The sequence below is a fragment of the Bufo gargarizans genome, chromosome 1 (genome assembly GCF_014858855.1).
Source record: "Bufo gargarizans isolate SCDJY-AF-19 chromosome 1, ASM1485885v1, whole genome shotgun sequence".
Classification (NCBI taxonomy): Eukaryota; Metazoa; Chordata; class Amphibia; order Anura; family Bufonidae; genus Bufo; species Bufo gargarizans.
In genome coordinates, this window is record NC_058080.1 from 402,424,481 (window position 1) to 402,450,932 (window position 26,452).

Genomic DNA, 26,452 nt, shown 5'->3' on the forward strand with positions numbered 1-26,452 from the left:
CAATTTTTCTGAAAGGCAAAGATGATGCTTAAAAAATAAGGCTTATGTACACAGACCCGTTGAAATGAATGGGTCAGGATTCAGTCCGGAAGCTATATGTTCAGGACACGCATTACATCCAGACGGAAAACTCACTCGTGTGAAAGAGACCTAAAAAAGTGGAGTAGCGATTCTAGACAAAAAGTGTTAGGTTTAAAGATGCAGAACATTTAACAATGTATGGTATTTGATAAATTTGGTGGAAGATATGCCAACGCAGACTCAAGCAAAACTGACTTCATATATTACCATCGGAATACATTTCTTCAGTAACTTTACTATTGCTGCTGTGGAGTCTAGTTATAGAATATAGATGTATTGTGAATAGTAGTGAAGTTTGTGTATATACACATAGGCGGGGATTTATCAAGATGGTAACATCTGATGCATACTTAAACATGTTAAATTTGGCACATCTTTAAATCCAAAATGTTTGTCTAGAAATGCTGCTCCAGTTATTTTTTATGCTGCCCCCTACTAGAGTGAATGGGTCATGGGAACTGATGAGTGGCAGCACCGCAGTCAGGTGAATATTCCCTTTTTATGTTCAGGGGCACAATATACACTGCTTGTTTCCAGGGGCTAAGGCCACCCTGCAATCCAGCAGCGATGGTCATGCTTGCACGCTATGGGAAAAAACGCCAGCCTCTTTGGTGGCCAGAACCATAGGAGCCCACATAGGCACGCATGTACAGCAGTTCCCTTCCTGGTCACCCTGTATTTGAGCCTTGTATCAACTTTGTCCACATAATAAATGTAATTTGCTGAAGTGAGACAACCCCTTTAAGTGCAGAAAGTATAGGAAAACATTTTTCTCATTAGTTGAAAATCTGTACATTTATGCTAGAGCGAAAAGCTAGGGAGTGTGTTGCATTATTTTTTAAGTTTGAGATCAGTTAATCAATTTATTGAGTTCTATACTTCAATTGTATTAGAAAAAGTATATTTCTGCCAATGAATTTATAATAGATAAATATGTCAATAATGCCAGGAAAAATGGAGGATTGTTTGATTTTTGGGGGATTTTAGAAATTAATGGGAAATTGATGGTTGTGTTATATTTGGACAACAAAGGAAGTGACTTGCAAGCTACCAAAATGCATACATTATAAGCACCTAGAATGCTTATTTCAGTGTTTAAAAATACCTTTAAATGGTTGTCCAAGTTTCTTCTATTTATTAGATCTGTTATTAGAAAGAAATATTAAAAAAAGATTGCTTTTACTTACCCAAACAATGTGTCCTTCCATTTCCAATCAATCCAAAGTTACACATACAGGAATATTTGTTATCTTTTTCTATACAGGTGGCATTCTGGTGGCAAGAATTACATAGATCCCTTGATAGTAGAGCTGAAGAAAAAAAAAGAGTAGAGTGTTAAAAGATTAATTAACCACCTCCCGTCTGCACGTTGACTAAAAACGTCCGGGTGGTGGTTCTATATCTCTGAATGGACGTTTCTGAACGTCCATTCAGAGATTGCAGCTGCACGCTAATCATGCAGCTGCAGATCGGGTTGCCCACTGTCAGTGACAGCAAGGCAACCCTTAGAGAAGGCAGGGACAGTTCCCAGGTGTCCCTGCCTTCTAGATCGCTGTATACACAGACCTCGATCGGCCCTGCACTGAGGCTGTACAGCGCAGTATACCACTGTACAGCCTCTCTGGGGGGTGTATTTCCCCTGTAACTGGGGCTACTATGTCAGCCCCAGTTACAGGAGAAATCTAAAGTGAAAAAAATAAAATAAGTGAAGTTAAATGTCCCCCAGAGGTCTTGTATGACCTTATGGGTGACGAAAAGTGTAAAATTAAAAATTAAAAAATAAAGTGTTAAAATAAAAAAATGTAAAAAAGGTTTCACATATGTCCCACAAAATGGTACCAATAAAACCATCACCTCATTCTGCAAAAAATTAGCCCCTACATAAGAAAATCCCTCAAAAAATAAAAAAAAAAGAACATGGACACATTAAAACATAATTTTTTTGTTTCAAAAATGCTATTATTGTGTTAAACTGAAATAAATAAATAAAAAGTATACTTATTAGGTATCGCCATGTCCGTAACAACCAGTTCTATAAAAATATCACATGACTAACCCCTCGGGTGAACATTATAAAACATAAAAATAAAAACTGTGTCAAAAAAGCCATTTTTGTCACCTTGCATCACAAAAAGTGCAACACCAAGTTATCAAAAAGGCGTATGTCCAACAAAATGGTGCTAATAAAACCGTCACCTCATCCCGCACAAAATGAGCCCCTACATAATTTTTTTGTTTAAAAAATGCTATTATTGTGTAAAACTTAAATAAATAAAGTATTATATTAGGTATCGCCACATCCGTAATGATCTGCTCAATAAAAATGTCACAGGATCTAACACTTCAGGTGAACGCTGTAAAAACAAATGAAAAAAAACTGTGCTAAAACAACCAATGTTTTGGTCACCTTGCACCATAAAGTGTCATAATAAATGATCAAAAAATCATATGTACCTAAAAATAGTACCAATAAAACTGGCACCTTATCCCCTAGTTTCCAAAATGGGGTCAGTTTTTGGGAGTTTATACTGTAAGGGTGCATCAGGGGGCTTCAAATGGGACATGGCATCTAAAAATGAGTTCAGCAAAATCTGCCTTCCAAAAACCATGTGGCGCTCCTTTTCTTCTGCGCCCTGCCGTGTGCACATACAGCAGTTTATGACCACATGTGGCATGTTTCTGTAAACTGCAGAATCAGGGTAATAAATATTGAGTTTTGTTTGGTTGTTAACCCTGTTAACCCTGTTAACCCTGATGTGTTAAAGAAAAAAAATGGATTAAAATGGAAAATCTGCCCAAAAAGTGAAATTTAAAAATTTGATCTCCATTTTCCTTTAACTCTTGTGGAACGCCTAAAGGGTTAACAAAGTTTGTAAAATCAGTTTTTAAGTAACTTGAGGGGTGTAGTTTCTACAATGGGGTCATTTATGGGGGTATCCACTATGTAAGCCACACAAAGTGACTTCAAAGTGAGTTTTGGCAATTTTCTTAAAAAAAAAAAAAATGACATTTCCAAAATGATGCCAACATAAAGTATACATATGGGGAATGTTAAGTAATAAATATTTTATGAGTTATCACTTTCTGTTTTAAAAGCAGAGAAATTGAAATTTTTAAAATTGCAAATCTTTTAAGATTTTTGGTAAATTTGGGATTTTTTCATAAATAAAGGTGAAATATGTTGACTCCAATTTATGACTGTCATGAAGTACAATGTGGCATGAGAAAACAATCTCTGAATGGCTTGGATAAGTAAAAGTGTTCCAAAGTTATTACCACATAAAGTGAGATGTGTCAGATTTGCAAAATTACGCCTAGTCAGGAAGAAGGCAAATGGCCCGGATTTGAAGTGGTTAAACTCAGAAAACAAATATCTTTGAAGTAGATCTTCTACAAATAAAATACTGGATCAGACATACTTACAAACTAAGGGGGAGATTTATCAAAACTGGCGTAAAGACAACCGGGTTTCACCTTTTATTTTTCAGAGCTTGTGAGGAATATGGATTATTATTTACTGTCAGCCATGTTCCCACACTCACCATTTGCTGAAAGGTAGCAGAGTTAGTGAGCTCCACAGGGGGGCCCTGCTTCAAAGCCAGCAGATGACAGAGGACCTCTAGCAGTCCACCAGTGTTTACGAATTTTCAGACTTCCATTCAGCCAGCCAGGAACCCAGCTAATGGAACAGGAAAGACCTCTCTGCAGGAGGTCTAGTCCATTCCCCAGTTCAATGGAAATTATCAGACTTTCTGGGGCCGGCAGTTCATAAGGAATTATGAATCGGCACAAACCTGATACATCTTTGTGTCCCTGTGGCCACGATGAACAGGCCCGTGGTCATGGTTTGGTGGTGGGATGCCAGGGAAGGGAGATATACATATCTCCCCCCAGAAACTAAATAATGGTACCGCTGAAATAAATAATAAATATTATAAGGGCACTCTGTCATATCTTTCCCATCTCAAAAAGTTGTGTTGTATGTATGTTGTATATGTGTTTTGGTATGAGCTTTCTATGCCTGTGGTCTGTGTTCCCTACATTTGTGTCACGGCTGAGGATGGGGAATATCCTCAGCCGTGCGATGCCAGAAGATGTTACGCGCTGCTTGACCAGGACGACAGTATTAGGGAGCAGGTCACCTCCTATCGCGTCCCTAAACTGACCCTGACTCCTATCTATATGAGTCAACCCTGAAGGTGGGAGGACTCATACACCGGATACCTTGGGCTCCCTGCTAGCCCTCAGGATTGCCCTGGAACAAGGAGCAGGGTAAGACGACCTGTTCCTCCTAGGCACGGAGGAACAGGAGTCTCACAGGCCAAGCTGCAGGGAAAGGAACATAAACAGCCTATGGTTATGGCAGGAGGCTGAAAAGCACTTCCACACCTACCTGCCACAGACACTCAGACTGGATCCCGTGCAAAAAAGCAAGTGTCCACACCCAAACGCAAATGGACACAGCACACACACAAACACACAGGAACCCAGATCCATAGGTGTATAACATAACAAAGGAAAACATCAAATGAACATCCACATAAACTAAAGAGTCACAGTTAGTTTTTTTTATGACCACAAGGGTGGCCCCCACTGGCAGATGGCATTCACAGGAGGCTGCTCCAGCTAAGCATGGCTGAAGCAACCCACTGAGCCATGCCAAACACAGAGGCTTTATAAGCCTAAGTGGCCACACCCACACAAACAGGGAGTTAACCCTTCCACCACCAGGGAAGGGAAAACACCACTCAAAGGGGAAGTGCACACAAAACATAATACCAAGTGCATACATACACACATACCAAACGGAACCTCATGCACAACATAGCAAGCTGCCACGATACAGCTCAGACTGCTATGCTGCCACATACACACTGTTGCCAGCGGCAACCACAGGTGAGGCAAATACCGCAGCCCTCACCTATGATTGACAACCAAACCAAAGACCGCTGACAACCGCATGCGGTTCAGGAGTCACGACCATAACCATGGCCGTGACAATTTGTTTGTTACCTAAATCAAAAACAGATTTAAAAAGATCTGTTTTAGAAATTGTTTATTTTTCCCTTTCTGCCAGTACAACTGTGCAAAAATATGTGTCTCCTCTAGACTGTAACTGAATGCGATGAGCATTTAAAGCTCCCACAATTTGTTGAGTTGACCACCACTGCTTTACACAATTGTACATACATTTTTTTCTAAAATCGTAAATATAAATTATTACAGGAATATCCGTCAGTCTTATAAGGTAACTACACTGAACAAAAATATAAATGTAACACTTTCAGTTTTGCTCCCATTTTGCAGGAGCTGAAGTCAAAGATCTGAAGCATTTTCTACATACACAAAAGACCCATTACTCTCAAATATTGTTCACAAATCTGTCTAAATCTGTGTTAGTGAGCACTTCTCCTTTGCCGAGATAATCCATCCCACCTCAAAGAGAAGTGCTCACCAACACAGATTTAGACAGATTTGTGAACAATATTTGAGAGTAATGGGTCTTTTGTGTATGTAGAAAATGTTTCAGATCTTTGAGTTCAGCTCCTGCAAAGTGGGAGCAAAACCGAAAGTGTTGCTTTTATATTTTTGTTCAGTGTAGCTTTCATTCTTGAGCTGCTTCATTCTAGACATTGGTTTGTTAAAATCCTTATTTTCCAACTTTCAGCACCTGGCTGTGTAAAAATGATGCTGCAATCACCACATGAGTACAATGCTGCTTCCTCCCCTGACCTCATCACAAGAATCATAAACGTCATTGTGTCAACACACTGTTCATTGTTATAACCTAATCTCTTGTAAGTTTTGGACTTCCTTCCAGCTTCTAATAAGCTTCCTTCTCACTTTCAGCGCAACAGGATAACCGATACAAGAAAATATCTACAAGTAGACTGCAGTGAGGGCTGAAATGAAGGACCTTTCCTGAATGATGAGCTCATATCTCAAGCTGGTTCCTTGTTTTTAGAAGATTAAAAGGAAAAATGAGAATATATTCAAACATACAAAATGCATTGCACAATAAATGGCTTGTCCCGCGGTTCAACATTTTATTTATCTGATTGCGCAAAACATTATTAGCCAGTTGGAATGATTTCTTTCTTTATTCATTCCCATTCAGAATTTCTTTCTAATGTGTCCAAAGCCAGTGGACACACATGTCCAGTAACTTAGTACCACCACCTAGATAGTTTTATATATGAGTGGTGGAGCAATTCCTGATATTGTCAAGGACAGATAATAAGAATTAACTACTTAAAAGCAGCTCCCATCCGCACTGGACACAAGCATGGAGCCATAAGAAGTATGTAACAGCAATGTCTAGACACAGGAGAATTTTTGTGAGAATATTTTAAGTGAAACTTTTTTTTAACTAATTTTACAGACAAATTACAAATTTTAAAAATACCAAAGAGGGATCTATGAATAAGACATTTCCACCAATACAATTCTCATAGCAGTGGAAGGAGAAACTTCTACTCACAGCCAGTGGGAGAGAAAAGTAATTGTTTTGTAGGCTGCAATGCCTTGTGTCCTTGCAAGTGGTCTCATAGATTGTAAGTTCTTGCAAGCAGGACCCTCACTCTCTTTGTTTTGGGATTAGTTTGCTACTCTGTAATGTATGATTTTGCTTGTACATGTTCCCTCTGTTCTGTAAAGGGCTGCAGAATTACACTTGCACTGTAAAAATAAAGATTATCATTTACATTTTCTTATTTTGCTACTGATAACAATAATAGCATTATCATAATTGCTGATATTCATCATGGCCGATTATTGACTAATTATTATTATGATCGCTCATAAACAAGTGAATTCTAGGGATAACTGTCCAGTGTAAATGGTCCTTTGGTGAAGATTCAACATTCCTGGGTAATATATCTATAATCTTAAACATGCATAGAGACCATTATTATGTTATTCATTCATATATTGCCAATATATTGTGAAACACTTTACGTAGATTGTTAGTGCAGTGCCTCAGACCTGGATGTATCTGCAAAGTTTGATATGTTATGTAATGTTTGTAATGTTATGTCATTTTTGCGATGTACACCAGCAGGTGAGGTTGGCATAGGGATGGGGCTAACCACTCCATTCCTCCCCTCTTGGTAGGAGTGGGCTGGTCATGCTTCCTGTCAAGACGGGCAGTGTTAGATAGTGAGATAGCATGTCATATTGCTCCTGCTCCAAGTGTTTTAGGGACCATAGAAGAAACTCGTCTGTAAGATCACTACTCCAGTGAGATTGACGGTCCAAAAACTACAGATATTCTGCAGAGCTACAGCATTACAGCCAGCAGAGTGACCAGCAACCATAGCTATCCAGACCCTGCTGCAAATGAGGGACTTTAGCTCAGTCATCCATCACTTTAGATCAAATCCAGGCCAGCTCATAAAAGCCTGTATTTTCACCAAGTGGACACCTACAGCCACAAATGCTAGCCTGCAGCTATGAACTAGAAGTTCAGGAAAGAGACATGAGCAAGCTAATGGCACCTATGGTATGCTATCAGCTGCTCTGGCAGCCACCATACCCCATCATGTGGGAGAGAAATTGAACTGTGTACAACTACTACTGGATGTACTACCTATTTTGCACTAAGTAAAGAGAGACCTTTATTCTTTTACTTCTGGCTTGATTCCTTTAACCACCATCAATTGCGGACAAGATTAGGCATTTTCTATTAAGTGCTGGCGATGTGCGGTCTGCAAAATGCGGAACACACTTTGCCGGTGTTCGTGTTTTGCGGATCCGCGGATACGTGGATCCACAAAACACACACGGACGTGTGAATGGACCCTTAAAGTAAATTTTCCCAGTTCACATTGAGACTCACAGTCTAAATTCCAAATAATCTATAAGTATGTTTTTGAAATATGTTAGGACACCAGAGTACCTGGAGGAGATGACATGCAAACTCAAAGCCATTGTTGCCCTTGGTCAGATACAAATCGAGTACCCCAGTTCTGCAGTGCAACAGTGCTACCCATTAGGTCACTGAGCTGCTATATTTACAAACTAAAGACCCCTTTTACATGGGATCAGACAAATGTTCCTGATTTTTGCCCAGTGAAAACATTCCCCCTGATCAGGCGACAATTAAGGCTGGGTTCACACTTGAGCGTTGCGCAAACGCGCGTTTTACGCGCGTTTTTGACGCGCATTTTTATGCGCGTTTTTGTAATAGTAAACGCGCGTTTGACGCGCGTTTGTGTGATTCACTACAGTGTCCTATGGCCACAAACGCCCCAAAAGTCGCTCATGTACTTTTTGGAGCGTCGGGCGTTTTACAGCGCGATCGTACGCGCTGTAAAACGCCCAAGTGTGAACCATTCCCATAGGGAATCATTGGTTTCTCCTTGTTGAGCGTTTTACAGCGCGTAGGAACGCGCTGTAAAACGCTCAGGTGTGAACCCAGCCTGAGCAAACTCTTCTGGAAGCACATTTCCTAATTTAGGATACTGAACCATTATCAAATGAAATATGTTGCTTTCTTCATACTGTTATTTGGGGGGTGGGGGTAGAATGTATCTTAGAGTAACATACAGTTTATTAGTTCCACTCCTTTCCTCGTTATGCATGAGAGTTGATATTCATGAGGTGCAAGCAAACCGCACCCTCCAGCCCCTGATTTACCGCTTTTTATTTAGCATAGGAAGAAAGCTGTCAGTCAAGGGCTGGAGCAAGAAGGTAGCTCATAACTCATGAATATCAAGACTTAGTACATTAAGAGGGTTCAAGCACTGCAACTTCTAAAGTGTACGCTTCTCAAAAATTACACATAATAAACCAGAAAAACACTGGAATCAGCTTCTGTTGCCAGCTTAGATTTTCTTTTCTCAAAGCTAAAAGTTAATGCAATTCTGACTGCAATACATGCAAATTCAGCAAGTTGTCTTTGTGGGAGCAAGAAATTCTTGAGTTGTCCATTCCCTTCCAAACAATTCCCAATTTGTTTTACCACATTATTGAGAGGCAGCTCCCCCGTCAATATTATGTCACATCGCCAACAAATTAATCAAGAATTAAACTAGCATTTTTCGACTGATAGTCCCACGTACACTAACAATAATTAACAACTTAAAGAGGACCCGTCACCTCTACTGACATGTCTGTCTTAGTAACTACTTGCATTCCCCATGTTATAACTATTCTGGAGCATCTATTCTTATGACTATTATTATTCCTGCTAGAAGTTTACAAATACATTTCCAGCAGTCTGCAGTAAAGGTACTACTGGGTGTTACCAGTATTGGGTGTGTCTGACTCTGTCCAATGCTACTGCCAGTTGGGAAAGGGTAGTTAGAGGGACAATGCAACTGCAAGTGTGCGGGGTAGTTACCAACACAATGTTGCTTCCAGTGGGGGAAGGGTAGTTAGGGGACAATTCTGCTGCTGGTTGGGGAAAGGTGGTCAGGGGACAATGCTGCTGGAAGGTATTTTGTGCTGCAGTGTGGTATTCATTTGGCGCTGTTAGGTTGGTATTTTGTGTTGCACTATCGCAGGCATGCTCAACCTGCGGCCCTCCAGCTGTTGCAAAACTACAACTCCCAGCATGCCCGAACAGCCTACAGCTATCAGCCTACATAAAGGCATTGTGGGAGTTGTAGTTTTACAACAGCTGGAGGACCGCAGGTTGAGCATGCCTGCACTATAGTATTTATTTGGTGTTGAGGGGTAGCTAATGTTTCACTTTAGCATTTATTTGGAGCTGATGGGGTGATATTGTGATGTGTAAAAGAAATAAAATACCTTTAAAATGTATAAATTTGATATTTGCATACCAAACAATTCATGATCATATATGGTCATACAGAACACAGTTCCTGGTAGTTCACTAAACAGTGTATAGACAAATGGGAAATTCTGCACAGCATTTAACAGCATGTAATCCTGAATGCTGTCACCAGCACAATGACACATCGGCGAGTGTTAAAGGGAGGAAGTATTACAGAGACTTCTGGTGACTTTCAAGTGCTATTGTTTACAGGAGAAATGACTTGAAAAGGAGGAAATCAAGAACATAAAGCATGAACTCTGTCTATGACAGGTGCTAATCGTATCTGAAACCTTCCGGATTAGGTCATTAAGAAGCAAGGATGTAAGAAGTTTATGCTGGAAGTAAGGACATTATTAACAAACCATATGCAAATTACTACAAGAAGAGGTTCCTCTGGGAAATCTACCTAGAAAGACTGCCACACAATAATGCACTTACATTGCAGTCCAACCTTTACTTTTCCTATTCTCAACCTTTATTTATGACCAATTATTTATGTCCCTATGGGAGCTGTGGTTTGGATGTGGTTTTGTCAATATAGACCTAGTGGATTATAACGATGAGATACAAACATGGAGATCAGTGCATTTTATCACTACAGCAGTCCAAAAATGGATGCCTATATGTAAGCAAACACAATTTCCTCTTCTCCCAGAGCCCCCCAAAACAGCACTGGCACCCAGTTCACACTACACTGGGGTGTTGTTACTACTACGAGGCTGTAGTCCCAGTCTAAATGCCTTAAAATAGAAAACAAAAAATCCTATATTCACCTCTTTCTTCCCTACCGTCCTCTGTGCCACCAGCCCTGTCTTTCTCCTGCTGTTTGTATACATGGCTACAGTGGTGACATGCAGGTATATGGCACATGACCGCTGCAGCCAATCACTGTACTCAGGAGTATATGGCATGAACCATCACTGCTGACACCTTGTACATAAACAGCTGGAGAAGGTTTGGAGCTGTGGAGCAGAAAATAGAGGGGAGAAGAAGGTATAGGAATTATTATTATTATTATTATTATTATTATTATTTTAAGGCATTTATTGCCATCATAAACCCTTTACAGTGTACATGTACTTTAAAAAAACATTTGATATGTGATAGTGGCATATTAAACGTTTTATCATGGTGGTCCAAGTCCTAATACCCCAACCCATCGCTAAAATAAGAATGAAGCACTTACACAGAGCACTGTCTCTCCTTGTTGCTGAAGAGGGGCTCAATAGAAAGTCTATATGCCCAACTCAAGTCCATCTTCAGCAGAGAGGAGAGACAGTGCCCACTGCTTCCCTGCTTATGGATGCTGAGATACTTACCGCCATCTTCCGGTTCTGTCCGACTCTACTGCCGGTAGCACTCCCAGCTGTCAGTGTCTGCTGTGTGATGCAAGCTGTGCCTGTGCGTGAGGACTCTCTGAATTGTTCCTTAGGGCTCTTAGCCTCTTGAAGGTCCAGAATGTGCACGGCCAAAATGTTCCCCAGCCAATGGATGGATGTTCAGTGGTATATTAGGCAGCCTCCCCAAGGGGAGAGTGCCTGAACGTTAGGTTCCTATTCTCTAGTTTGCCAAGTGAAGGTGCTATTATCTGTCTGACTACGTATGTACAGAATTCCTGCCATTCCCCTCCACGTGTCCTAACCCTTGCCTGTTTGCCATTTTGTCCCATTGCCACCTGTCTCGTCCTTGGACTTGTTTCGTGGATACACACGAACCCTGGCTGCCCTGAACTTTGGCTAGTTTTCTGACTACAAGTATTGCCTGACCCCTTTGGGGGTTCACACTGGTGTCTCTGACCCCTGTGGGTTAAATGCCAACTACATCAGGACTACCACAGACCTGGCTTGTCTCCTGCACTCAGGGCAGAATGGCAATGTATTCCACCAGGAAAATTCCCGTTGGGCTGGAGGCCCTGCTGCTACTGTATGAAAATGAATGCCCTTCAGGCAGCCGCTATTTACATGTCCTTGTTGCAAATTGTAACCTCACACAGAAGTCATGTCCTCATCGCTTGTGAGTAGAGATGAGCGAATTTATGAAATATTCGATTCGGCTGATTCGCCGAATGTTACAAAAAAATTTGCTTCGTGAAGAATTACTTCACCACAAAGTGCATTTTTTTGTAAGTGGCGGGTGCAATAACAGGGAGCTGCGATAGCGCCGCCCCCGTCATTGTACCCCTCAGATGCCGCGTTAATACATGATTTTTTAAATCAAACTTACCACCTCCATTTGCTTGCGACAGGCCAGCCGCCGCCATCTTGCTTTAAGAACTGGAGCAAAATCTCCTGCTGCGCGAGATTACATCATCACGCCAGCCAGCATGGTGATGTCATAGTTCACCACTCACTGGATTTTGGCCGAGATCTTAAACCAAGAAGGCAGCTGGCAGCCCATCACGAGCAAATAGAGGAGGTAAGTATGTATTTTTTTTTTTTTTTTTACACTATTTCAGGTAAAATCAATTCGCTAACACGAAGCACAAGGATATTTAGCTTCGAGGCAAATCGAATTTATCCTGAAATTCAAGTCGAATTCCACTTCAGGGAATTTGATTAGCTCATCGCTACTTGTGAGGTAGAAATGACACATTAACTGATAGAGCTACTGACCTCAAGTCTACGGCCCCTTGGGCTCATGACTGTGACGTGCATTTCTATGTAAAGACACAGGTGATGAGCTGTGCTCAGGTCTGCTACATCTGACGTGGCTACTACATCTAATTATTTGTCTACTACACAAGCTGACCCCTTGGTCATGGTATCTCTGAATTTGTCACCACTGTTTTTAGATTCAAGTAGTTTAGTGGGTTAACTCCTTAAGAACCGGGCCTATTTTCGTTTTTGCATTTCTTACATTCCAAAAGTCATATCAAAAAAAGGAAAAAAACTTCTTTGTGTAACAAAATTGAAAAAAAAATCTATGTAAAAAAATCTCTGAAAAAATAAACTAAGATCCATAACTTTTTTATATTTCCATCTGCAAAGCTGTATGAGGGCTTGTTTTTTTAGTTTTATTGGTACCATTTTTGTGATACATACAACTTTTGGATCACTGTTATTCAATTTTTTTAGAGGGGGACAAGGTGACTAAAAATGGCGTTCACTGCGCAGGAAAAAATATTTTACATTTTAGTCGTTTTTAAAATTTTTAGATGCGGTGATACATGTTTTTTTATTGTTTATTTGTTTTTATATGTAAAATTATGAAAGGGAGTGATTTGAACTTAATATTTTTGTGTTTATTATTAAACTTTTTTTTTTTACTTTTAACCCTTAAAAGAAAAAGCGCTACCTGTTGAGCTGTGCTTGGTGCACAGCTTTGTAGGCAGTTTACCATGTCAAACCTGGGAACCTTCAGCAGGACCCATATCGTCAAACTAACCCATGGGAGCCCCGTAATTTCACTGCGGAGGCTCCGATCAGAAGGCAGGGGAGGAAGCATGCCACTGCCTAACCCCAAATATAGCAATCGCTATTGAACGCGGCATCAGAGGGATTAAATGAATGGCTTCAGCGTCATTGCCGATCTTGGTCATGTGCGGCATTATGCTTTAAGGGGTTAATTCTTAGCTCCCTAAATGATGGTGCTGGGCTGCTTCTTAGTGCCTAGGGCTCAGAAAAAGTTGATGACTCTGCCAGGGTCCCTTATCGCTGGTTGACTGCTAAAGTGTTATCACCCTCTTCACAATGCCTGAAGATGTGTTCCACATGAATTTGCTGTTTTGTTAGGATGATGGTTGGTAAAAGGGTGAGCCAGTTTACTGCTCCTTCCTTTTGAAGTGAATGGGATGTAGGAGCTGCGTTTTCATTGGCGAGCAAGAAAACAGTGGAGACAAATAGCTGAGCAGCATGGGATAAAAGAGTTGGACCCTCGCCTATTGATGACCTATCCATCATCACTGTAAAACTCAGGGAAAACTCTATAATGAGGGTGGAGATCACTCCAGAAGAACTTCTCCGTTCTTGCCAATATACAGTTGGAATTGAGGGGCATGGAGACAGTTGTTGTCACGGATGATCCGCGAGAATATTGAACTGTCCTCCCAATATTATCAATATTACTCTGCCTTATTGAACAGTGGGTCTATTAAACAGTAATTATTTCCCTAGGCCCCAGAACCTACAATTTGATTATTCAGAGCGTCTCCTTCTGTTGTACCCAGAGAACAGCATAGTCCTTTTGTTCAAGTCAGTCAATAGATGCCCAGCAGATAACGCAATTACAGCTGGCTTCCTTAGGTTGACAAAAGAACTTCCCTTCCTGAGGAGATATCACAGCTAGGTGTGAAGACTGCACCTGGGGGGGGAGACATTTGGTGTCGCTGCCATAAGGGGTCTGTAAGCTGGCTTGCTGCAGACAAGCCGGCACCAAGGTTTCCCAGACTGCAACATGAATCTGAGATATGATTTTTACCTTTTTAAGAGAGCCCATGCATCTTATGGACGTAAAAATTACATCATCGTGTCACTCAGAATTCACTGGACGTTTACATAGGACAAACATAACTCTAAGATGTGCCCAGGTAAAGTTATGGTGTTACCCCATCATAGAACCAGTTATAATAGTAATATTTGGTATCCCTGAACTCCATATTTTGTGGGGAATGTGAATATGTGCTTGTTACTTGTGTACAGCGGAGACATCCCGCGATATGGCACATGACATATTTCAGAACTGACATTCACCTCAGGAATACAGCCTGCCCAGCAGGCGGACTCTCAATTCCCCGCCTTGATTCTGGGACCCTTTATAACAAAGATCTAGAATCTGCTAAAGGAGTTGTCCACTTTTAACAACACCTAAAGAGGGCCTCAGCCAGAGAACCTGTGGGCTGTAGGCATATTACACTGGACAAAGGCTTCTTGGACTTTACCCCTGCAACGGACTATTTCACCAACAGACATCTTTTCTGCGGAAACTAAGTATTTTCTTTCTTTTCTCCCTTTTGTTTATTGGACTATACTTTCCTTGATTATTGTGTTAATAATTACTGTGCATCGTGATAATTTGTATTGTATATAGATATATAATAAATGACCTCCAAGTCATTTCTCTAGCCATATGCCTGTTTTCAAACACTGCAAAAACTTACCCTAGCCTCTCCGAAGGGAAAGCTACTCGGTTGTGTTATCTAGATAGTGGGTTCCTCGCTCCCATAAATTGTGAGGTGGTGGCAGTTAAACTACCCTGTGTGTAGTTCCGGTCGCAGTTTGTCGCACGCTTACTTGCGGTCAATCGGAGGTCCACTCCCTGCTCTTTCAGCCTATCGACTGTACGGACTCAAGTTAGACTGTCGGTGTGCTGAAGGTGGCTGGGAGGCCTGTTTGCGGATTGACCACTAGGGGCGCTGTGACGGTTTTGTGACGTATTGTGGCCGCGGCGGTCGCAGTTCGTCACATATTGGTAGGCAGCTACTGGGATTCCTTTTTGCATGTGTTTAGAACATCTGAACAGAGATTAACTAATTTACCTCTGTCAGAACCAAACCTATTTGGTGGTGGTGTGGCTGAGTGCAATACATTTATCTGTGTGTACAGAGAGACTGTGTAGTCCAGTACCCTCCCCGAAATCTTGTTTTCTTTATCTATCTTTTATTTGGCGTGAAAATGTCCGGGGAATACAAGAAAATGGCTTTGGCAGATCTGGAAAATCTGTGCCAAGAACGGGGCATTGAAGTCGGTCGCAAGACGAAGACCGACCTGATAAAAGACTTGTTCCGATGGGATAACCAACAACTGCGGCTGTTGGATGTGTCTACTGCGGGAGACACCGGCCCATCTGACTCAAGTCCTGAGGAACCGGAGACTGAGAATCCTGACTACTCGGAGGGGGAACATCCTGCGGGCCCTGTTGGCCCCCCAGCGCAGTATTTCAGTACGGATCCAAATTTTTCTTTAAGTACTCGTCCGGAACCGGCCAGTACCAGACTATCTATTTGTACAGACTCTATGATGCAGCAGGCCCTCCAAAAACTAATGGACACTGACCCGGTAAAGTACCTACAGTACATGGCTGAGCGCGAAGAAAGCCAACGTCGGCATGAACTGAGCATGGCCAGAATACATCAACCCAGCCGAAGCTCATCACCCAACTTTCCTGCAGAAGGAGCAGCATCACACGTGAGTGCAAAATTTAAATTTGCTCCCATTGAAAAGGACACTGACATAGACTTGTTTTTGCGATCCTTTGAGAAAGCCTGCCGTCAGTATCGTCTGCCCCAAGAGCAGTGGGCCAGACACCTGACCCCCCTGTTGCGCTACAAAGCGCTGGACGCGTTTGCGGAGTTATCCATGGAGCAAGATGAAGATTATTCCGCCATAAAAGACGCTATCATTGCTAAATACCAGCTGACCCCTGAAGTCTATCGGAAAAGGTTTAGGTCCTTACAAAAGGATCGTACGGACTCTTATCCGGATGTGGTCAGCAGCTTACGCACTACATTCCGCCAGTGGACTTTAGGCCTAACAAAAGGGTCTTATGACATCATAGAGGACTTGATGGTGCTAGACCAGCTTCTTTGTATTTGCCCTGCGGATGTGAGACAATTCGTGCTAGAACGGAAGCCTGCATCAGCAACCGCTGCTGCAGACTTAGCTGAGACTTTTGTCACAACCCGAGTGCCCGATCGTAAATCGTAAATCTGCACCATCTCACTGGAGAGGAGGTCTGCCCAATGTCAGGGCAGACCCCCCTGCCTCTGTGGGCCGTCCACCACAGAGACCACCAAGTGCAGCTACTGCTTCCAGACCTGGGGCACCTAATGGAATCACCTGTCACTACTGCCGCAAGCCTGGACATATGAAATTCAACTGTCCTGAGCGGAGACAGCCACAGCCAGCATCTGAACCACCTGTACCTCGCCCACGACAGACACAGCCAGCCAGCGCATCCCAGCGTGAACCATCATCTTCAACTGTTTTGTTCGCCGGTGGGGAGGAGATTCACCCCATCACCAGCAATCACCAGCTTGTTACAGTGAATGACCAGCTAGTCACCGGTTTCCGGGACACGGGAGCCGATGTCACCCTTGTGCGTCCGCACCTTGTGCCCACAAAGGACATAATCCCAGACAAGTATCTCACCCTCACTGGGGTGGGGGGCACTCTTTCTCACATTCCCCAAGCCCGGGTTTCCATTGACTGGCTACCAGTTCCTGTTTTGTTGGGGTCCGATCTAGGCAAGCTGGTATCCTATTATGAACCCGCCACAAACCCCTCGGGATCCCAGGAAGGGGGTCCGCCCTCTGCCCCCACCCAGGTGCTTGGCACCCGGGGGCAAAAGTCTGGGGGAGGGGGGTTGAATGTATCCAATATTAATGTTGATGATATGCATGACGTACCTGCTAATGTGATTTCTACATGTGATATTGAAAATGCTAATCTGCCTTGCTCCGAAGTCATACCTGTCCTAGCTGTGACTCGGAGTCGGGCCACCCAAAACTTGAACTCAGAACAGGGGGAAGAGGCTCCGGTCTCCTCCCACTCCTCTGACCCCAGGGAGGGTGACTGTCAGCCACAGGCCTCGTACGCCACGGGCCAGCTGGCTGAAACGGATCAGGCGGCCTTCGAGCACGCACTTCAAACCGATCCTAGCCTCGAGGGTCTCAGAAGACAGGCTGCTGAGCCCCTCGCGGATGGGGCCGGGTTCAAAGTGTACTGGGAAGGTGGGAAGTTGTATAGTGAGGCGATACAACCCACCGAAGGCGAAATGACCGTGAGTACCAAGTCGCTTGTGGTACCTAGTGCCTTCCGGGGGCATGTGCTGAAATCCGCACATGACATCCCCTTGGCAGGGCACCTAGGAATTCGCAGGACACTTGACCGTGTTCAGGGGCATTTCTACTGGCCTAGAATGAGGATAGATGTCATCAATTATTGTCGCTCCTGTACGGTTTGTCAGAAGGTTAAACAAGCTGGGAATCCGCGCAAGGCTCCCCTGTGTCCACTGCCAATCATAAGTGAGCCATTTCACCGAGTGGCAGTCAACATAATTAGACCTCTGCCCATTCCCAGCCACAGCGGCAAGAGGTACACCTTGACGCTGGTGGATTACGCGACTCGCTACCCAGATGCGGTCGCCCTCTCCTCCCTGAGGGCAGACAAGGTAGCAGACGCGCTAATTTCCATATTTTCCCGTGTAGGGTTCCCTGCGGAGATGCTCACAGATCAGGGACCCCAGTTTATGTCTGAACTGATGGACGCCCTGGCGGCAAAGATCCAGATGACGCACCTCGTCTCCAGTCCATACCACCCGCAAACCAACGGCCTCTGCGAGCGCTTTAACGCGTCATTAAAGCAGATGCTGGCCACATTCGTTGAGTCGCAGGGTGGGGACTGGGAACGGTACCTGCCTCATCTGCTGTTTGCCTACAGGGAAGTACCGCAAGAGTCCACCGGGTTCTCCCCGTTTGAACTCCTGTATGGCAGGAACGTCCGAGGGCCACTACAGCTGATGCGAGAGACGTGGGAAGGCAAAGGTGATCCCACGGATGTCTCTGTAGTGGATTACGTCCTGAAGTTCAGAGACAAAATGGAGTCACTCTCTGCCATGGTAACGGAGAATCTGGCCCAGGCCCAGGCCAAACAGAAACTATGGTACGACCGCACCGCGGGAGACCGGGCATTTGAAACTGGAGACAAGGTCTATGCCCTTCTTCCCATACGGCACAATAAGTTACAGGCGGCATGGGAGGGGCCATACACCATAGAGAAGCGTTTAAACCCCCTGACATACTTGGTGAACATGGGGGGTAGAAAACGGAAGGCCTTTCACATTAACATGCTGAAGGCTCACCACGATAGAACCGAGTATGTACTCCCAGTGTGCAGCCGGTTAGAACAGGGCGAGACAGACCCTCTGGTAGATCTGCTGGCTGACACCCGGGAGACGGACGGGGACATAAATGTCAACCCGCAGCTCTCCCCGTCCCAGAGAGAGCAGTTACAGGAGGTGTTAGGTCGGTACCACCGGACCTTCTCAGGTATCCCGGGACGGACCAATCTGGTCACTCACCGGTTAGATACCGGAGCACATCCCCCCATCAAGCAATCCGCCTATCGCGTCTCTCCGGAGGTGCAGGCGGACATGCAGCGTGAGGTGGGGGAAATGCTAGAACTGGGGGTCGTTCAGCGGTCCTGTAGTCCATGGGCGGCACCCGTCATCTTGGTACCCAAGAAAGACAAGACGACGCGGTTCTGCGTGGACTACCGGAAGTTGAACGCTGTAACCACTACGGACGCCTACCCCATGCCTCGCATCGATGAGATGCTAGATAAGCTGGCGGCTGCCAGCTATCTATCAATCATGGATCTGAGCCGGGGGTACTGGCAGATCCCTCTTGCCCTGGACGCGCGGCAGAAGTCGGCCTTTATCACTCCCTTCGGGCTCTTCGAATTTACGACGATGCCCTTTGGAATGAAAAATGCGCCTGCCACGTTCCAGCGGGCTATGAACGACCTGCTGGAGGAGATGCAACCGTTCGCTGCAGCATATTTGGACGATATTGCGGTGTTTAGCCCCACCTGGGAAGAACGCCTCAAACATCTGTCCCAGGTACTGCAACGGCTGGCTGCAGCCAATTTGACAGTTAAGCCAAGTAAGTGTCAGATCGGCATGACGGAAGTCCAGTATTTAGGGCACCGAGTGGGAGGGAACACCCTGAAACCGGACACGGGAAAGGTCGACGCCATCTTAGCGTGGCCTCGGCCTATCACCAAGCGACAGGTTCAGGCATTCCTGGGGACCGCGGGCTACTATAGGAAGTTTGTACCGGCCTATAGTGCCATTGCGAAGCCCCTGACTGATACCACTGGTAAGAAGCACCCGAAAGTGGTTATGTGGACCCCTGAGTGTGAGAACGCCTTCCGGGCCTTGAAGCAGGCGTTAGCTAGCGCCCCTGTGCTTCAAGCCCCAGATTTCAGCCGTCGGTTCATAGTGCAAACCGACGCATCAGATTACGGTCTCGGCGCTGTCTTAAGCCAGGTGGATGGAAAAGGGGACGAGCATCCTCTTCTGTACCTGAGCCGAAAACTTCTTCCCCGAGAAGTCTCCTACTCAACTGCAGAAAAGGAGTGTCTGGCGATTGTGTGGGCCCTGCAGAAGCTTCAATCCTATTTGTACGGCCGCTCCTTCACAATCATTACGGACCATAATCCTCTCAGTTGGCTGAACCGTACTGCGGGGTCCAACGGGAAACTCCTAGGTTGGAGCTTGTCGCTGCAGCAGTACGATTTTACCATCCAGCACAGGGCAGGCAGCAGACATCAAAATGCGGATGGCTTATCCCGGTGCAACGGCGATCCAGACCGATCAGCGCAGGTTAGCGGCGACGCCACCCGTCTTGCGGACGGATGTCTAGCCACAGACGCGGGGGGGAGGTGTCACGGATGATCCGCGAGAATATTGAACTGTCCTCCCAATATTATCAATATTACTCTGCCTTATTGAACAGTGGGTCTATTAAACAGTAATTATTTCCCTAGGCCCCAGAACCTACAATTTGATTATTCAGAGCGTCTCCTTCTGTTGTACCCAGAGAACAACATAGTCCTTTTGTTCAAGTCAGTCAATAGATGCCCAGCAGATAACGCAATTACAGCTGGCTTCCTTAGGTTGACAAAAGAACTTCCCTTCCTGAGGAGATATCACAGCTAGGTGTGAAGACTGCACCCGGGGGGGGGGGGACATTTGGTGTCGCTGCCATAAGGGGTCTGTAAGCTGGCTTGCTGCAGACAAGCCGGCACCAAGGTTTCCCAGATTGCAACATGAATCTGAGATATGATTTTTACCTTTTTAAGAGAGCCCATGCATCTTATGGACGTAAAAATTACATCATCGTGTCACTCAGAAGTCACTGGACGTTTACATAGGACAAACATAACTCTAAGATGTGCCCAGGTAAAGTTATGGTGTTACCCCATCATAGAACCAGTTATAATAGTAATATTTGGTATCCCTGAACTCCATATTTTGTGGGGAATGTGAATATGTGCTTGTTACTTGTGTACAGCGGAGACATCCCGCGATATGGCACATGACATATTTCAGAACTGGCATTCACCTCAGGAATACAGCCTGCCCAGCAGGCGGACTCTCAATTCCCCGCCTTGATTCTAGGACCCTTTATAACACAGACCTAGGATCTGCTAAAGGAGTTCTCCACTTTTAACAACACCTAAAGAGGGCCTCAGCCAGAGAACCTGTGGGCTGTAGGCATATTACACTGGACAAAGGCTTCTTGGACTTTACCCCTGCAATGGACTATTTCACCAACGGACATCTTTTCTGCGGAAACTAAGTATTTTCTTTCTTTTCTCTCTTTTTGTTTATTGGACTATACTTTCCTTGATTATTGTGTTAATAATTACTGTGCATCGTGATAATTTGTATTGTATATAGATGTATAATAAATGACCTCCAATTCATTTCTCTAGCCATATGCCTGTTTTCAAACACTACAAAAACTTACCCTAGCCTCTCCGAAGGGAAAGCTACTCGGTTGTGTTATCTAGATAGTGGGTTCCTCGCTCCCATAAATTGTGAGGTGGTGGCAGTTAAACTACCCTGTGTGTAGTTCCGGTCGCAGTTCGTCGCACGATTACTTGCGGTCAATCGGAGGTCCACTCCCTGCGCTTTCAGCCTATCGACTGTACGGACTCAAGTTAGACTGTCGGTGTGCTGAAGGTGGCTGGGAGGCCTGTTTGCGGATTGACCACTAGGGGCGCTGTGACGGTTTTGTGACGTATTGTGGCCGCGGCGGTCGCAGTTCGTCACAGTTGTCATTTGTTATTGAGACTTCTCAGGTGATGTGTATGTTATATATAAAACAGGGCATGCTTTGTAAGGTTTACCCGCATATCATGGACCCAATACAAGTGGCATTTTTAAATTTACAATGTAAAAAATCACCCCGCCTATTTGGCTTGGCCACACCTTCTGCCAGTTTGGCTCCACCCACAATGTTGGGCTACTTCTACGTTTTTTTCCAGGGTCACTTTGAGTTCCCAATCCGTCCCTGCCTGCAGTGAAGTCCAGATCACAGTACAGGGGTTGTGCACGTGCCATCTACCTTCTCTCTTCCTGTCCGCTGTTGTGGTCTATGGTCTATGGTAGGGGTGGGCGATATAAACGATATACGATATGAACGATATAAATTCAGGCAACTATATAGATTTTGTCTATATCGCCATATCGTGATAGATGACCACAGAGCGGTAGTGAATTGAAGAAGCTTCTCACTCACCGCTCCATGGCCTCCCGACTCTGCACCGCTCTTCACTGGCCAGGGTCTTGCGTGCACACATCGTCAGTGCGCTGGCTGACGCTGTGTGTGACATCAGGTCCCTCCCAGTGCATGCTGGGAAGAAGAGTGGTCAGTCTCCTGGTGACTCCATCAGCCAGCCGCTCACCCTGCAGGAAAGGTAAGTATATTAGCAGGGGCCCGAATCTACTGGGTGGTGGATGGCTATGGCATGGGGCTGATGGCACTGGCTGGGGGAGATGGATGATTGCAAACAGCAATCGCATGGGGCTGATGGCGCTGGATGGGGGACATGGATGATGATGGTGGCAATGGCATGGGGCTGATGGCGCTGGTTTGGGGACATGGATGATTGCAAATGGCAATGGCCTGGGGCTGATGGTACTGGCTGGGGGACATGAATGATGATGGCCATGTAATTTTTATACATACAGAAGAAAATAATATACCGCGATATATCGTTATATCGCACGTGCTTCAAATTGTATCGCAATATAGATTTTAGGCCATATCTCCCAGCCCTATCCCTATGGTATATGGCAGGGGTGGCCAACCCTCTGCTCGCGAGCCGCATGCAGCTCGCTGCTCCTTCATTTGTGGCTCGCAGGGGAGCGATCCGGCCAGCTCTTACTATCTAGGCTGCGCTGTATCTCCTCTTATATTATTATGTTTTCTCCGTCCAGACAGTGGAGAGGGAGGGAGGGACGGAGGAAGGGAGTCTTTCCCTGCTATGACACGGCCGCCACTGAGCACAATGAAAAGAGTGGGCTCTGAAGCTGCCCGCCCCACTGCCACCAATGAATGGGCGGCTATCTAAGGCAGGAGGAGGGACGGGGGAGGGAATAAACTGCAGCGCCGTCTGAGCTAGTGAGCTCAGCGAACAGGAGCAGCAGCCTCCTCCTCCTCCTGAGTGTCCTGTCCTCAGCCCCGGAGTCAGTATGCATTAGTGCACTGAGCAGCCAGCGTAGCAGGGCCCCCCACCCACACAGTGCAAGAGTAGCCTGCCTCAAAACAGAGGCAGGCAAAAATCATATGTATCAAGCAGCCAGTAAGATTTGGGTTAATGTGACTCATTAACCCCAATCTTGCCACTGCCATATTTTAAACAAGATGGAGGTCATTTATTTTTAATGTCAGGCTGGACACATGCTTTTGGACTGGACCCCATGTGCCTCACATTAATAGTAAGTGACCTCCTAAGTACCATCTCACATAATTAGTTTGAAACCCCCTCTGGTGACAGATAAAGCAACAACTCAAATTAAGATGATAACTTACTGACTTAGGCCTCTTTCACACGTGCAATGCATGTGAGGGCCGGATAGGAAGCGGGTGCGTCGCGGGAAATTGCACACTTTTTCAGCGCGAGTGCAAAGCGTTTTAATGCGTTTTGCAGGTGCGTGAGAAAAATCGGCATGTTTGGTACCCAAACCCGAACCCGGACTTCTTCACAGAAGTTCAGGTTTGGGTTAGGTGTTGTGTAGATTTTATTATTTTCCCTTATAACTAGCATTCTTAGAATGCTTAGTAAAATAGGGATAGAAGGGTTAAAAATATATATATATATATATAATTTAACTCCCCTCATCCACTTGTTCACGCAGCCCAGCTTCTTTTCTGTCTTCTTCTTTGATGACCTGGGAGGAAAAGGACCTTTGGTGAAGTCACTGCGCTCATCACATGATCCACCACATCATCCATCACCATGGTGATGGGTAATGTGACGGACCATGTGATGAGTGCAGTGCCATAACCACAGGTCCTTTTCCTTCTGGGCATCAAAGAGAAGACAGAAGAGAAGCCGGGCTGCGCGAACAAGTGGATGAGGTGAGTTCAATTATTACTTATTTATTTTTTACCCCTCCATCCCTATTTTACTAAGCATTCTATATTAAGAATGCTATTATTTTCCCTTATAACCATATTATAAGGGAAAATAATAATGATCGGGTCCCCATCCCAATCGTCTCCAAGCAACCATGCGTGAAAATCGCACCGCATCCGCACTTGCTAGCAGATGCTTGCGATTTTCACGCAGCCCCATTCACTTCTATGGGAACTGCGTTGCGTGAAAAACGCACAATATAGAGCATGCTGCGATTTTCACGCAACGCACAAGTGATGCGTGAAAATCACTGCTCATGTGCACAGCCCCATAGAAATGAATGGGTCCGGATTCAGTGCAGGTGCAATGCGTTCACCTCACGCATTGCACCCGCGCGGAAATCTCACCCGTGTGAAAGAGGCCTTACTAATGATTCTTACTGACACAAATGTTAGGATACTTTCACACTAGCATTTTTGCTGGAACCGGCAGGGTCCAGCAAAAACGCTTCCGTTACTGATAATACAACCGTTGTATTATCTTTAACATATTTTTAACATAGCTAGGACATATCCATCATGAACTCCATTGAAAGTCAATGGTGGATGGATCAGTTTTCTATTGTGGCAGATTGTGCCAGAGTAAACGGATACGTCCCCATTGACTTGCATTGGGGGTCATGATGGATCCGTCTTCCTCCACATCCCTGGATGGAAAGAAAACCGCAACATGCTGCGGTTTTCTCTCCGGTCTGGGAAACTCACTGAACGGAACGGAATGTATTTTGGAGCATTCCGTTCTGTTCAGTTAAGTTTTGCCCCTATTGACAATGAATGGGGACAAATTGACGGCTCTCAACACCGAAAAACTTTAACACTAGTGTGAAAGTAGCCTTAAAGAATTGTTGTACCTGCACTCCCTGGACTTTGTGTGTCTGTCATGGCCCATAACAGGTAGGAACTAGTGTTAGGGACCACTCATGAAGGCGACCTTGACGTGGTGAGTGGCTTATTACGCTTTGGCCAAAATGTACACCAATGCCTTATTCAACATCCAGCATAGAGGCAGGGCAGAGTGCTGGTTGCAGCATTTGTGTTTTTGCTAGTGTGAAAGTAGCCTTAAATAATTGCCTCGAGTAGCAACGACTGAATACAAGCCAGATTTAAAACACATTGTGAAAAACAAAGATTGGCAGAAGTCTCACTAAAGCTGTCTACACTACAGGTAGGAAAGGTGGTTTAAATACACTTTTAAATGTTTGAAAACTCATTTGCAGTATTACTGTCGTGTGCACGCATATTTCTGTGAATGTATAGCTTGTGACTCTTTGCAGTCATAAGTTGTTGTTTTTTTGTGTCTGTAAGATTGGCCACCCCTGGTATATGGTCTTTGCTGGGTGTCGGACCCCCGCCGATCTGATATTGATGACCTATCCTCAAGCTGAGTTGAGTATTATCAATTCCCAAATTAATTCCATGGACATTTTGCTTGATTAATTACAAAAGATATGTTACACAAGTTAGTGTATAAGGTGGTACAACAATATTTGCTTGTAACAGTAGAGCTTCATTATCTCACTGCACTTTAACAATCATAAAAGGGAAAAAACATCTTTATTTTTGGGCTTTATGGTTTATGGTTTGTGGTCATATGACAGGATATGGATGAAGAAACATCGCAATTTATGAAAAAGAGAGAAGTTTATGTTTTTCTGCATGGATCTATTTAGGTGAGACGTTCTCTTTTGCTGACTATTATAAGGAATAAGTAAAGATATAAATTCAAACTTTCTAAGGCCTCATGCACTTGGCAAAACCATATGCACTAAGGGTCCATTCACATGTCCGTAGTGCATTACAGATCCGCAATACACCCGGCCGGCACCCCCATAGAAATGCCTATTCTTGTCCGCAATTGCGAACAAGAATAGGACAGAGCGGAAGATCGGCGGCGCGCTCCAGAAATACGGATGCGGACAGCACACTGTGTGCTGTCCGCATCCATCGCTGCTCCATAGAGAATTAATGGGTCTGCACCCGTTCCGCAATTTGCGGAACGGATGTGGACCCATTATTACGGACGTGTGAATGGAGCCTAAGCCTGTATGGTAGCACAAGGATTCCTAAAGGTTTCATATTAAAAACCCTTAGGCAGTCTTAGTGCCACTGTATAGTACCTACATGATACAGCTAGAAATGAGCGAATTTCTTAAAAATTCCATTTGGCTGCTTCGCCAAATGCAAAAAAAAAAATCACTTTGTGATGAATAACTTTGTCACGAAGTGCATGGGTTCATCTTATCCTACTCTGTGAGCTGCTGAATGGCTGCGTCCATCTTGCTTGAAGATGGACGCAGCCATGGCGCGGCCCGAGATGACGGGCGTCATATGTCACCACACGCAGGATTTTGGCTAAGATCTTCAATCAAGATGGCGGCAGCCGGCCTGTTGCGAGGAGGTAAGTATGATTGTTTTTTTGCATTATTTCAGGTTAAATTGATTCG

General features: G+C 44.6%; 1 protein-coding gene across 7 annotated transcripts in view; it reads right to left on the reverse strand.

Annotated features, from left to right (window-relative positions):
• SUSD1 (sushi domain containing 1) overlaps positions 1–26,452 on the reverse strand; it is a 206,725-nt gene that overhangs the window by 170,398 nt on the left and 9,875 nt on the right. For 6 of the 7 annotated variants that reach the window (XM_044271172.1, XM_044271176.1, XM_044271171.1 and 3 more), the window contains exons 2-3: positions 22,107–22,273; positions 1,269–1,391 (exon numbers count right to left, since the gene is read on the reverse strand). In XM_044271172.1, coding sequence (XP_044127107.1) covers positions 1,269–1,391; positions 22,107–22,200 — 217 coding nt within the window. In that variant the 5' untranslated portion in view covers positions 22,201–22,273. The remainder of the gene's footprint in view (positions 1–1,268; positions 1,392–22,106; positions 22,274–26,452) is intronic. The other variant, XM_044271174.1, reaches the window with a different exon arrangement.